This window comes from Chaetomium strumarium, assembly GCF_033439665.1.
Source record: "Chaetomium strumarium strain CBS 333.67 chromosome Unknown B0T15scaffold_5, whole genome shotgun sequence".
NCBI classification, from domain to species: Eukaryota; Fungi; Ascomycota; class Sordariomycetes; order Sordariales; family Chaetomiaceae; genus Chaetomium; species Chaetomium strumarium.
In genome coordinates, this window is record NW_026944433.1 from 1,564,526 (window position 1) to 1,577,526 (window position 13,001).

The following is a 13,001-nucleotide window of genomic DNA, read 5'->3' on the forward strand; positions in this document are numbered from 1 at the left end:
CCTCCCCTCCATTCTACCTTCGCATCCATGGAAGCCGGCTCCCCCCCCCCCCCCCCCCCTTCCTACTTAGGCGAAGCCGAAGTAATCACTGCCGGCCGTGATGGCCTTGAGAAGCTGGCTGCGGAGAATATCGTAACTCTCATACTCAGGAAGATCGAGTTCTGACAAGACAAGTTAGGCTTGGGTCCTTGACGGATAGAGCCAGGATGGGAGGAACTTACGATTAAAGCACGTGTGGGAACTGGGCAACCGGTCCTTGTTGCCATAGTCCCGGTGGATATTGAATCGGTTGACACCATTCATGCCTTCCAGTTCCTTGAACCCGTTGAGGGGCACCTTGGACGTGCCCGTCACGAACTGGAGAAGCTTGGCGCGCTCCTCCTTGTCAAACGAGCGTACCGCGCGCCAGAACCACTGAATCTGCTGGGATGCCGCAGTGTAATTGTGGTACTCTGTGTTGCTCTTCCAGTCGTCCACGTCGATGTCTGGCAGGCCCGAGATGAGAAGCTCGAGCTCCTGCTCGTTGAAGATGGCGATGAGGTCCGCGGGGATGATGTCATGGAAGCCTAAACACAAAACACGCAATCAGCTACCTATACCTATACAGAGCCCATCAACAATCGCTTCAGCGGGTTCCCCACTTACCCTTCAGGAAGTGCTCCATCTGCTCCTTGACCGATGTGAGGAGCTTGTGCTCCACGATCAGCCGCACGTATTCGTGCTTGTTCTCATCAGTGACCGGGATGTTGCGGCCGTTCGCGACGAGGTCCACGACCTTGGTCACGCCAAACTCGTCGTCCTCGACCGAGAAAGTCTCGGTAATGATGTCGGTAATGTCGTTCTCGAGCATCCAGACAAGTGACTTGTAGTAGTCTGGATCGAACGACTCCATGTCCTTGACCGACACGGGCTTGCCGAGGATGCGCTTGTAGACGGCACGGCTGAAGTAGCAGTCGAGCAGACGGCCCTCGTAGAGAGCCTTGCCAATGATGCGACCAATGAACTTGAAAAACATCAGGTGCTCATCGTTGATACCGCTGAGCTTGTTCGGATGGAAGGTTGTGCGGTCTGACGAAACGGGGATGAAGAGCGCATAGTTGGGGTCGAACATTTGGCGCGCGAGCACCTGGAACCACTCGCGCGTGACGCCACCGGCATCGACGCCCTCCTCGCCATGGAAGCGGATGTTGAGTTTGCCATACTTCATCTCCGGACCCGACTTGAAGTAGAGAGACTTGAACGAGTCGTGGAAGACGTGTTCTCGACGAACCGAGAGGTGCAGCGACGGGTATTGCGGCCGCTGCTGGCCCGTCTTCGCGTGAACGCTGCGGTTGAAGTAGTTCCGCTTGTTGTCGAACTCGAGGACCTTGGGGTTCTTGACGAGCAGAGAGAAGGTTCCAGACATCAGCTTGGGGTTCTGGCGGACGAGCTCGTTCAGGATACGCCGATGCGCCTCCGTGAAAGTGAAGAACAGGCTCGCCATGCGGTTGTCCGGCGGCGGACTGGAGAGGAGCATCTCCTTCGCCTGCGAGACTGACACGTCGTCCAGCGTCGTGTTCTTGCAGACGACCATCAGCGACTCGATCAGCGGCAGGAGGATCGTCGCCACGTTGATCGTGTTCTCCCGCTGCCGAATCGCGCTCAGGCACGCGCCCAGCTTCTCCCACATGACCCCGAAGGTTGGGTTCCAGTACAGCGACCCCAGGAGGTCCTCCTTGCTGTCCTGGGCACCGTCGTTTGACTTCTTGCCCTTGGTGTCAAACAAGTGGTCCAGCGCAGTCAGGACCCGGAGCAGCTTGTTCTGTTCGGATGCACCTGGCGAGAACTTGGCCAGTGCGACTCCCTGAATCTCTGTGCCTGATTCTGCCCTGAGGATGTGCGGAAGCAGGTCGTCAAGGTCGGACACGATGTTTTCGCTCAGCGCCTTGGCTTGCGACACGAGCTCATCGCCAAAGACCTTCTTGGCGCCTGGGATGTTGGAGAGATTCTTGATCGTCGAGATCGTGTTCTGGAAGGTCTTCGAGCTGCACTCCCGCGCCACAAAGATGTTGATGACCAGCTTGAGGTTGTGGTCGGGAATGGTGGGCGGAGTGAGTTGCCGAACCTTCTTCTCCTCCGGCTTCGATTCCTTGGCCGTTGAGCTCTCCGCTTCGACTTTGCCATGGTTGGGTGCCGCGACCTGTTCCTCAGAAGTCTGGTCTCTAGATGTCTGGTCCATCTCCGAAGCAGCGTTCTCAGCAGTTCCCTCATCCTTCTCTCCCTCTGTCTTCCCCGCGGCCGTTTTCTTTGCCTCTTCTGCCTTCTTTCTCGCCTCCTCCTCGGCCTCCCTACGCCGGCGCTCGAGGGCCTGGAGCGGATACGTCACTTTGTTAAGCAGATCCGCCAGAAGTTGCATGACAGACGAACTCTCCATGATCAGGTTCCGATCCAGGAGACCCAAGAGCGAGTTGATGGCGTACTTGTGGGCCTTGGTGTTGACGTCTTTGCCCTTGCCCTTGCGGCTCGCGCTGCGCTTGAGTGTGGAGGCGACGCTCTCGTGCTCCGTCAGGAAGAGGGAAGGAATATGCGCATTCTTGGTAGCAAGCTCCTGCAAGAGGTCAAGGCACTGTTGGACAACCAGCAAGGGCGAGACCTCAGAGATGCCGCTCAGTTGGCTGTTGGCGCCGATGCTCGTGGATGTCCGTTTGAGGCTCTGCGGCGTCTTGGGGTCCTTGTCCTTTTGTTGCCTCGCCTTTGCGGATAGCTGGCCAAAGCTGCGTTCGACCGCATCCATGTCGGCCGTCCCTTCTTGGAGGATCTGGAGCAGTGAGGAAACAACCTCCAGACGGTTCTGACGATTCTCGCAAACATTGCCGAAGACGTCGAACAGATAGCTGCGGATGTTGCTCTGCTGGGTGATGAACATGAGCCGGAGGAGAGTGGCGACACCGGCCTTATCCAGCATCTGCACGATCGTGCGCCGCTGTGGCTTTGTCTCAACTGGTGCTTCAGGTCGAGCATGAATCCGTGTGTGAATTGTCATGGGCGCTGTCCGGTGATGCACGCGGTGCTGCTCATGAAAGCCATCAACAAGACGGCGAGTCTCGGCAGCGAGCTCTGGGGACAGGTGATCCATGAGATCCTCGCCCTGTTCCAGCAAGATCTGCTCCCGGAGGGCGGGCGGGAACGTCAACAGGATACTGGCCGGGTCCATATCAGCGGGACCCAGGTCCTGGCCTGCGGCTGCGGCTTGTCTGCGCTGCTCCTCGCGCTCCCGACGACGGCGTTCTTGGCGTTCCTGCTGCACAATCTCCATCCGTAATTCCGCCGGAAGCGCCTCGAGGAACTCCTGGAAAACCTCGGTATTTTCTCCTTCGGTAGCTCCCTGTTCGCGGGCCTGGGAGCGTCTAGCGCTGACCGTCTGAGCTATGACTTCTTCCCTGAACTCCTCCGGGAGCGCGGCAAGATACTCGGGGTCAATGCCAAGCTCAGTAATGTCGACGGTCTCACCTCGGATCGTGGTGACGACACGTTCCGCGGGGGCGGCCGAGGGCTGCGCTTCCGCCTGGGTTTCCGCGTGCGACTCGACCCCTTCCATGGGCTGGGGTTCCTCCTCCTCCGCCGCCGCCGCCGCCGCCGCCTCTGCTGCCGCTGTGGCCTGCTCCGCCGCGCGAGCTGCTTCGGCCTCGGCACGTTCCCGCTCTTGGCGCTCACGTTCTTCAGCTTCCTTCTTCTCTCTCGCGGCCCGCTCCTCAGCCTCCTTGGCCTCTCGCTCTTTCCGCTCTTCCTCCTCGCGCTTCTTGCGCTCCTCCTCTCGTTTCCGCTTTTCCTCTTCCTCACGAGCTTTCGCTTCCTTTTCTCGTTGGATGGCCGCGGGGGTCAGCATCCCGATGATCCCCATTGATAGCAATGCGGATTTCTCATGATGGTTGAAACCATAGATCAACTTGGCTTCCTGCGCCCATCGCTCGGCAGTAGACTCAGGGATGAAGGCGACAGCTTGGTGAGGCTCCAGATATACCTCGCGTCGTGGTTCCCAACGGGTCTCGCGGCCGGGTTCGTTCCATGGCAGCGGAATGCTCAAGTGGCGGACCTCTCCAGCCGGGCCTTCGGATCTCAGCTGGAGACTGAGGTGCGGACCGCCTCTTGTCGGGAATGGAATACTCTGCATCAACTCGTTAATGAACGCAAGAGGAGCATCCATACCCGGCCCCATAAAGGCGCCCGGGAAGCCGAGGCGGATCATAGGTTGGCTAGCGCCGCGCGCAGCTTGGTCTTGTCCCGTACGGTTATTAGAGAGCAGTAGAGGGTTGACACCATCGTTGATCGGATTGGCAGGCGGTCCACCGTGCCTCTGGCGGATGAAGCTCCGGAAGTCTAATGGCAAATTAGCAGCATTCTCGACGGCGTCGATAAAGCCTTCTGGGCCCTCCTCAAGACGCCGGGGAAAGGCAGCGAGAGACATACCGGTCCCGGGGGGGTCGCGGAGGTCGCGGTGTCCTCCCATCATGAAGGGAGCATGGAGAGGGAACGGGCTCCTAGAACCTCCATGTCGGAGCCGAAGGTTGGGCTCAACCGTTATGTCCCAGCCGAGCCCCGATGGCATGATGGCAGACGGCATGTCATCACCTAACACGAAGTCAGATCGGAAAGCTAGGAAGTCGGGTTGATCACCAAGAAACTCACGAGGGTGGCCCTGGTCGTAGTACACCTCATCCTCCTCACCTTCCTCGTCGTCTTCATCATCTAGTCTGGTCAGTGGAATCCGACAGTTGGCGAGAGCCGCTGCGGAACTCACCTTCACCATCGAAACCGTCGTCAATGTAGTGATCGTCGAGGTCCTGGATGTCCTCCCCATCGATGTCTTCGTCGTCAGCGGCGTTCCGCAGAATATCGGGGACCCGGCCGAGGTGGTCTATGCCATGTCCATGCATGAGTGCGTCATGGATCTCTTGTGCCTCCGCCTCAAAGTCCAGTTCCTCACCAGCCTCTTCGTCCTCATCATCTGTGTCGCTCTCCCAATCAGAGGCTCCGTCATCGTCCATGGCATTACCTTCCTCGTTCACGATCTCAATGCGGTCTTCAACCTCCTCCATGTCGTCCGAGTCCATTTCGTCTCCGTCGTCTTCATCCTCCTCCTCGTCTTCGTCGCTGGATTCATGTTCGTCGTCCTCCATCTCATCTTCATCATCTTCGCCCATAATGACCTCGACGACGCCCGGGTCTCCAGGGAGGCCTCCCATTTCACCCATCTCATCTTCATCCTCGTCACTGGGATTGTCCTCTTCATCCTGGGACATCTCATCTCCGTAATCCAGTTCGTCCTCGTAGCCCTCGTCGTCATACATTGCATCGTCGTCTGCAAGAGTTAGCATCGGTGGCTGAAGAAGGATAATGCCATGATCGAGCGGCGTACCATCTTCGTCAGACTCATCTGTGAAGTCCTCCTCGCGGCCAGGCTCGAGCATACCCAGCGTAGAATTGCGATAGAGGTCAGGGGTCTCCTCACGATCATCATCCAGATCTGAGAGTGACGAGGCTGAGGCAAAGTCGTCCTCCGGCTGCTCGGCAGTCGTGGTCACGGCGATGACGTCCGACTGGCTCAACTGGTAAGCCGTCTTCGTAAGGGCGCGGAGGACGCGCAGAATGTACTTGATGGTCCGCTTCACGTTGGGAAAGCTGAGGTCAATGTCGGCAATAGAGGCCGTCAACGCAGGGAGGTATCCCTTCTCGTACATGAGGCGCTTGAGTTGCATCTGGGACCGAACGACGGCAGGATCGGTCGCGCGGGCATCCTTGGGCTGCCCCTCTTTGTCCTTCTCACCGATCATCAGGCTCATGAGTTCGGCGGCGCACATCATCTTTCCAAGACGGACGTCTATCGGTTCAGCCGCGGTGCTGGCTTCTTTGTACGCGCGGAGGACGGTGTCGAGAACAAATCGTCGGACAAAGAGGAGGTCCGGGTCATCATCGTACTCGAAGTGATTGCGGCTACGGTCAATGGCTTTCTCCGGTGTTCGCGTGACTAAAGCCACGAGCACTGCCTGTGCGTGGGTCGAGGTAGCCGCCTTCTTCTTGATGATCGTCGAGTCCGTAGGGATACCAGACGGTCCCAAGCACAGCAGGTCGTTAAGAAGATAGTTTAGGATGCTCGAACGGGGCTTGATTGGCGTGTTGATCTGCATCGGCGCACTCCGCTTGAAGTTGATGAATTCAACCTTGGCGCGATTGAAGCTCTGTAGGAGCTCTGTCAAGCAGTTGAGCAAAAAGCAGCGGTAGACGAAGATGGGATGATCCTCTGCCTTGAAAGTCGGCTTGGACGCCTTCTTATCTTTGTCCTTTTGCTCAGGAAACTGCTGGTCCGCAGATGCTGCCGCTTCTCCAACCGTGCTAGAGGACTCGCCTCCCTCCTTTGGCTCTTTGGTTGGATGGCTTGATGGCTCCTTATCGTCAACCTCGCGATAGTTCAGCAGCTCGCAGAGCAGGAAGTGGACCACCCCATCCGGGTTCTCGAGGACAGGCCGCTTGACTTCAAAGGGAGTCTTTGGTGCGTCCGTCATCTCCTTATCCGCAGATTCCGTCGATGGCTTGACATCCTCGATAGTGAGGTCTTCCGTTCCTTGAACAGCAGGCTCGACGGAGCCCTGTTTTGGCGGAGTCACCTGTTCTGCGGGTTGGTACTCGAGGGAAAGGCTGTGACCCCGACCGCTGGGGTCGAGAGAAGACGACCGACGAGTCAGCTTGACAGCCTCCGTGGTGACATCAACAAAGAGCTTCGGTGCGCGGAGCGCGACATGAGAAAGCTGCTGCAAGTATGCCTGGATGTCACAGGACCGGTTGCCCCGAGACGATGTGAAGAATTGCTGGATTTCCGTCCGCATCGTCTGGCGGATCGTCTCTTCATCCTCAACGATGTGACGAAGAACAGTCATGATATTGGCCGAGATGTGTGACTGGACTAGACGCGAGCCTCCGCTGCACGACTGCTTCGCCATAACGAACAGTCGCTGTAGGTTACGCTTCTCCCCAACAGTCTTTGCCATCGCATGATCCCGCGTGAGAACTACCAGGAGACGCATGACGGCGACCGCGTGGAGCTGTTGTTCCCTGCCGATTCTCGGCAGAATATCGAGAATCGCGGCTAGCAAGTTGGAGCGGTAGTCGCTCGACACGTTGAGCTCCTTGGCGACCCAGACCGGTTGTTCGACACGATCGTCGTCAGTGGCGGGCGCTTTCCATTTGATCTCGACCGACTGTTCATCGTCTGACAGAAGGATCTCAAAGATCAGGAGGATGTGTGGAAGCCATGTCGGCAGTTCTTCGTTGGAGCTGACCGGAGGCACCTTCAGGAAGCCCAGGTAATCGCCAATGTTCTGCTTCAGAGTTGGCAATGTGGATTTGAAGAACGGCCGGTTCTGGAGAAGAAGGGACAGCAAGTGCGCATAGGCAGCGATGCCTCGACCGTTTGCTCGCTTCTCATCGTCGTCATCCGTGGCAAACGACATGAGCGCATCCGCGAGGATTTGGCCGACCTCGCTCCGTTTGTCTTCGCTGTCGGACTTGAGGATTGTGGCATGGATCAAGTCAGAAACCTCGAAGACCAGATCCGGATGTGCCCTGACGACGTCGAGGCAGCGGTCAATCAGATTTTCTTGGAGCTCCGCCCGCTCCTTGTCGAGGTCCTCCTTCGTAACCAACCGGGACGTCGGAAGTTCGGTAGTCGAGTCCGAGGAAGCGACTTCTCCCTGGACCGGCATCGACAGGCCGCCGCTTGCTTCCCGAGTAGCAGGCTCTTGAACGGAGCCATCCTGGCTCGTATCGTTGGATCCCTCGGAGGATTGATCACCGAGGTCTCCAGACACCGCTTCGCCGATCGCCTCCCGAATGAAGTTACTAACGATGGGTATTGAATCCAGGGACATGGGGCCCCCTTCCAATGGGTCAGCGGGCGTCTCAGGCGCGGATTGCTCTGACGCTTCCTGCGGTTTCGGCGATGGCGGGCTCTGATAAGCGTCCTGCTCGGGGATGGGGTTGCGCTTGCCGGCCAAGCCTTTAGAGTGAGCCCGGCAGTACTCTAGCGCGTCGTCATGCTTTCCGTTAGCGCGATAGACAGCTTCGCTGGCGAGGTCCTCTTCGTAACCCATCCGGGTCAGGTTGTTGACTTCATCTCCGTAAGCACCCCAGCCGAATCGAACCGGCCTGCGATGTTGGAAGACAACTGGCGGGGAGGTCTTGTCCGACTTGCGCCATGCATTTGACTCCTGATCGGCTGTCGCAATTGTCTTGATAATATCAATAACCTTGCTCAGGGCCGGTGACGGAGCCTTCTCAGCGAAGTCAGACTCCCAGAGCTTACGGATGGTTGGCAAGATGGCCAATCTCAGTTCCACTACAAGCTGATGTCCAAAGTCCTTACTCCTATCCGGGGATCGCGGAACTAGGTTGATCTGGCTGAGCGAGTCGTAAACGCACTTGCCGTTGACGATGGTGTGATAGATCTCAAGGATCTTCTTCATCCCAGCCGTGGCCAGCCGCATCTTGTGGGCATCGTCGCCCTCGGGCGCCTCGCTGCAGGTCTCTTGGGCGAACCTCTGGAGCATCGTGTTCATCAGCTCTATGCCGCCGTGCTCTTTAAACGCCACCAAAACGGGTAGGATCAGTTGGTGGGAAGAGCGCTCGCTGTGCCGCGACTGATCAATCAACATCCCATGCAGCACGTGGAACATCACGATCCAATAGTGCAGATCCCTAGCCGTCAGCTTCTGCTCTGGCATTTGCAGCTGCTTGAGGACCGTCTCTGCTAACGCCTCCGCGATGTCGAGATGATGAGACCTGAGATAGAAATCCAGTCCTCGTCTCGGAAACAGAGCTTTGCCGATTGTCTGGAAGAATGGGAGTGAGCTCGGTGCTAGCGAGTGCAAGAGACGGTGGATGACGAAATAGTTGCGGAACTGGGCTGAGGACCGTTCTTCCTCAGTCGGCTTTTTGGGTTGCTTCAAAGAGTCGACTGCGGCATTGTCTCGCGAGGAGGTATTGGCGATCTCGCTAGGCTCGCTTACACCGCTGGGGGTAGTGGCAAGCGAGGAGGGGAGTTCCACACCATCCGGAGAAGCTGTCAAAGACGGCTTGTTCCCTGTCCAATGCTGCGGTACAAGAGCAGCGATGGCCATGTCTTCTGTTGCAACATCCCGCAAGAGCGGCCCAAGATGCTTGATCAGAGCAGCAAAATAGTCGAAGATGTTCACGCTTGGCAGCGTGACTGTCTGCTGCCTGGACGCAAAGGGGAAACTCTGATGGAGCGTCCGGAGGAGGGACTGCAATCTGACCATGGCCCTCACAACTTTTGTGCCGCCAGCGACCTTGCGCACCAAGGGCTGGTCCCACTCCCCCTTGTCGTCGACAAGAGAGAGGTTGGAGACAACGAACGGGGCAAAGAACGGCTGTGCGCCCTCTTTGCTGACCAGCGGCTCCAGGTCGTCCACAGCAGCATTGATGCGGTTTAGGAGGGACGGGAATCCAAGTATTGGGTGTGTGTCTATGAGCTGCGACAAGACTTTGGAGAGCGTGTGGGAAGCGTCTGTGGTCTCGAAATCCTCGGGAAGGCTCGAGGCCTCCGACAGCTGCAACAGCAGCTCGATACCACCTTCGCGAATAAATGCCGATTTGAGGCTAGAGTTCCTAAAGATAGCCTCGAGGAATGAACATACCGCCAGAATGTAAGGTACGATCTCGCGGGCAGCCGCTGTAGTCTTCTCGGAATCACGAGTGGCCTTCTCCGATGCGGAAACTGCGTTTCCGCTAGCATCAAGGGGCTCCGTGGGTGCAGCACTCGCATCCGCCATATCGACATCCGAGTCTTCCGTTGCAGCCTTCTCCTTGCCCTTCGCTGTAGCAACTGCAGATCCCGCTCGCGCCAGCAAGGAATCATCTGCCGTCATCGTCGTGCCGCTTGGATCGGTAACCAAGAGCTTCACACCCCAGCCTGCGCTGGCAGACTTGGTCCTCGCGATGTGCAGGACCCTCGCCACCATATCAAGTACGGCATTGGAAATTGCCGGCCGCAGCGCCGGGTGGTGACGAGCGAGCTCATCGAAACTACCACCGACTCGGCTGGCCAACTGAGCTTCCGAGAGGATCTGAACGTGTTCCGGGCTCTCGAAGATCTCCAGGTAGCTGTCAAGGGCGCGCGACGACACAACCATCTTCATGCCAAGGTTGTTCAGGGAGATGGAGTTCAAGATGGACGGAATGATGTCAATCGCCTCGTAGGAGGTTAGGACACCACGCGCAAGATGTTCTCTAGGTGCCTCGAGCATCTCCGGTGTGGGCGGATGCGGCTGGTCATCGCTCTCGAAAGAGACCGAGTCATCATCATCACTATCCGCTGGTGAGCCAAGGTCATCATTTTCAGGCTCCGGTGTGGGCGTTCCTGCTGGTTTTGGCAAAGTGACGGTTCTACCTGTCAGGGTCGCGAGGAAGCTCTGGACCATGCCCGATTCGGAGATGGCCGCGAAGCTGGTCGGATCGTTGTTGATGAAGTCGCTCAGCAGCGTCGCAGCGTTCGTCCAGACCACAGTCCCGAACACACGCATGTCTTCAGCAATGACGCGAAGACTCGACAATAACGCGGTGTTGTCGACCAAATTCCTCAGAAGCCGTTCAGTAGTGGCTCCATAGGAAAATGCACTGGTCATGATGTGATGGATGAACTTGAGAAGCCATTTGAGCGTCTGTTGCTGGTAAAATGGTATCTCATAGTCCACAACCTGTGACTGAAACTCAGGCTTCGTTCCCTCCCCAGCCGCCGCTAGCTCCTTTGAGCGGGTAACGGTATCGATGATGAGATTGGAAATAGCATCGAGTCCGCCAGCGCTGCTAAAGACCGTCGAGGCTCCCTGAAACCCATACACGATGGTATCAAGGAAAGCAAGTATTATGCTGTAATTGCGCGTCGCAGTCTTGGAGCGAATGTTGAGTATCTCGACCAAGATCTCCAGGAGCCCGGCAGACGACATTTCCTGACCAATCCTGGCCGACATGGCCATCTGAAGGGTCAGAGCGAAAAGAGTGGTTCGCCAACGATCAAGATCGGTTTCCTTCCCCTCATCCTCCTCGACCGGGTCTTCTCTGATGCTCGCCACGGCCTTCCGGATGACGTAGAGCAGCACGCCGTGGTTGACGTTGGCGTTGAGAGCCGCAACCACCTCAGGGTACTTGCTTGGCAAGACGGTAATCGCCTCCAAAGTTGCGAAGGCAACAGCCTGCAGCTTCAAAGGAGTCTCAGAGACTCCATTGGTCGACGGGTGGATCAACTCGGAAAGTTGGTATACGAGCTGGTACCTCCGTGGCTCATCATTATCCTGCTTCAGCACCTTCTCCACGAAGGTGGACTCCGGGTGGATGTAGGCGAGGTTGGTTATGGCCAGGAGGCGAACGGTAAGCGCCACTTGTCGGTCCTCAGGTGAACCCAGAAGAGCTTTACATATTCTCAACCGATTGAGGAATTCGTAGCGGGAAGTCTTCGGCATATCGGACGGGCAGAGCTTCAGAAGTTCATAAATGGATGTCGACTGGACCGTGCTCTGACGAATCTCAACCGATCTGGGGCCGGAAACAACATGGTCCTCGTTACCTAGCCCATGGGAGGGGTGGGACGGGCTGTCGTCCTGACTTGAAAGCCGGTTCGAACGAGGAGTGTGGGAAGTGCCGGTGGCGCTGCGTCGTAAAGGCATAGGTGTCGTTGGGACAGAGGACGAGCCACGTTCCCCAACCACAGACTCTGGCACGGAGAATCCCGAGGTGTCAGTCTTGGGATAATAGAGAACCTTCACATCCCCCCAGCCATTCCAGCGTCCATCGTCGGTCGAGCCCTGAGCGACGAGCGCGGTGAGATCGTTGGCGAACAAGGACGTCACATTTCTCTGGATCAGGGCCGGCGCCTTTTCTTTGCCCTTGTTTGTCGGGCCTGGGGTGGCAGGCGGCAGGTCAGAGAAGCGAGGACCCGGTGAGACCGGGGTCTTCACAAAGGGCTGGGCGAGAACATGCACCCGCTCGAGATCGATATTGTAATGATTCGCGAGCAGAGCGCTGCTCACTTGGCGATTGGGGTTGCCCACACGCTTAATCGAAGCCTGGTAGCGCTGTGCAAGCTCCAGACCGACCTCCAGAGTAGCGTAGACAACATTGAGATCGGTGCTATTGAGCAAATCGTTCAAGTGCGGGCTGCTCGCATAGATGCTCCGGTTTCCACAATGTTGCAAGAGCACCCGAGTGAAGTTGAGGATGGATATGATGAGTTGGCAGTCACCATCCTCTCTGTAGCCGAACTCAGCCAGACGCTCCTTAGTCCAAGCGTTCCGGTCATGGTACTCGACATCCGCTCCCTTGTTCATGAGGAGATCGCACCCGAAGTCACGCATCTGAAAGTCTTCTTGAAGCTTGTAGGTAGCACAGAATGCCTCGAGGATGCTGTCGAACCGGTTCAAGAGCGGTATCCAGTGATAGAGGTCGCCACGCGGGAACGGCCATCTTGTGGGAAACTCTTCGAGCTTCTTGGGAATGAGCGGCAGCGGTAAGGAGGATGCCTCGAGGACGTATTCCTTCACCCAGGGAGACTAAAGGGAACGTCAGTACAAGTAGTGGGGCAGGAGGGAATCAGGACTTAAGCTCGGCGGATTACCATATTCTCCCGGTGCCGGGCCTGCATGATTTTCGTGATTTTGCCCATCTTGACGAAGCGGCTAGGCCGCCAGGGCTAAGGAAAGAAAACACTCCCCCCTCTCCTATAGAGGTACACGTCCTGATCACGGGCGGTAGCCTCGCGTGACAGCCGCGGTTGCGCAAGTGCGGGGATAGTTGACGTCGCTGAAGAGGCAGAGGCCGACGATCGCCGAAAGTTAATGGCACGATGCGGTGTCGCTACTTTTCCGTTGTGGTCGGAGATGGCGTACGATTACTCTGCGTCGGCGTTGGCGTAAGAAATTCGTCAGCCGATGAGAAGCACCGAGAGCCCGAAAACAGCT

The 13,001-nt window shown here is 57.3% G+C and overlaps 1 protein-coding gene across 1 annotated transcript; it reads right to left on the reverse strand.

Annotated features, from left to right (window-relative positions):
• Positions 1-53: 53 nt before the first annotated feature.
• On the reverse strand, positions 54-12,983 carry B0T15DRAFT_503638 (uncharacterized protein). Its single transcript, XM_062867477.1, has 8 exons — positions 12,659-12,983; positions 5,396-12,593; positions 4,778-5,338; positions 4,666-4,725; positions 4,447-4,608; positions 646-4,356; positions 222-566; positions 54-161 (listed from the first exon to the last, which is right to left on the reverse strand). Exons 1-8 carry the CDS (start codon positions 12,704-12,706, stop codon positions 67-69), a joined length of 12,180 nt encoding a protein of 4,059 aa, XP_062720144.1. The 5' UTR covers positions 12,707-12,983; the 3' UTR covers positions 54-66.
• Positions 12,984-13,001: the final 18 nt, after the last annotated feature.

What these genes read in the sequence shown, in the direction of transcription:
- B0T15DRAFT_503638 (XM_062867477.1), bottom strand. Translation starts at nt 12,706, where the DNA reads ATGGGCAAAATCACGAAAATCATGCAGGCCCGGCACCGGGAGAATATG. An exon ending in CCCGGCACCGGGAGAATATG is followed by an intron (nt 12,594 to 12,658) that starts GTAATCCGCCGA and finishes CGTTCCCTTTAG; the next exon opens with TCTCCCTGGGTGAAGGAATA. An exon ending in GATGGAGCACTTCCTGAAGG is followed by an intron (nt 567 to 645) that starts GTAAGTGGGGAA and finishes TTTTGTGTTTAG; the next exon opens with GCTTCCATGACATCATCCCC.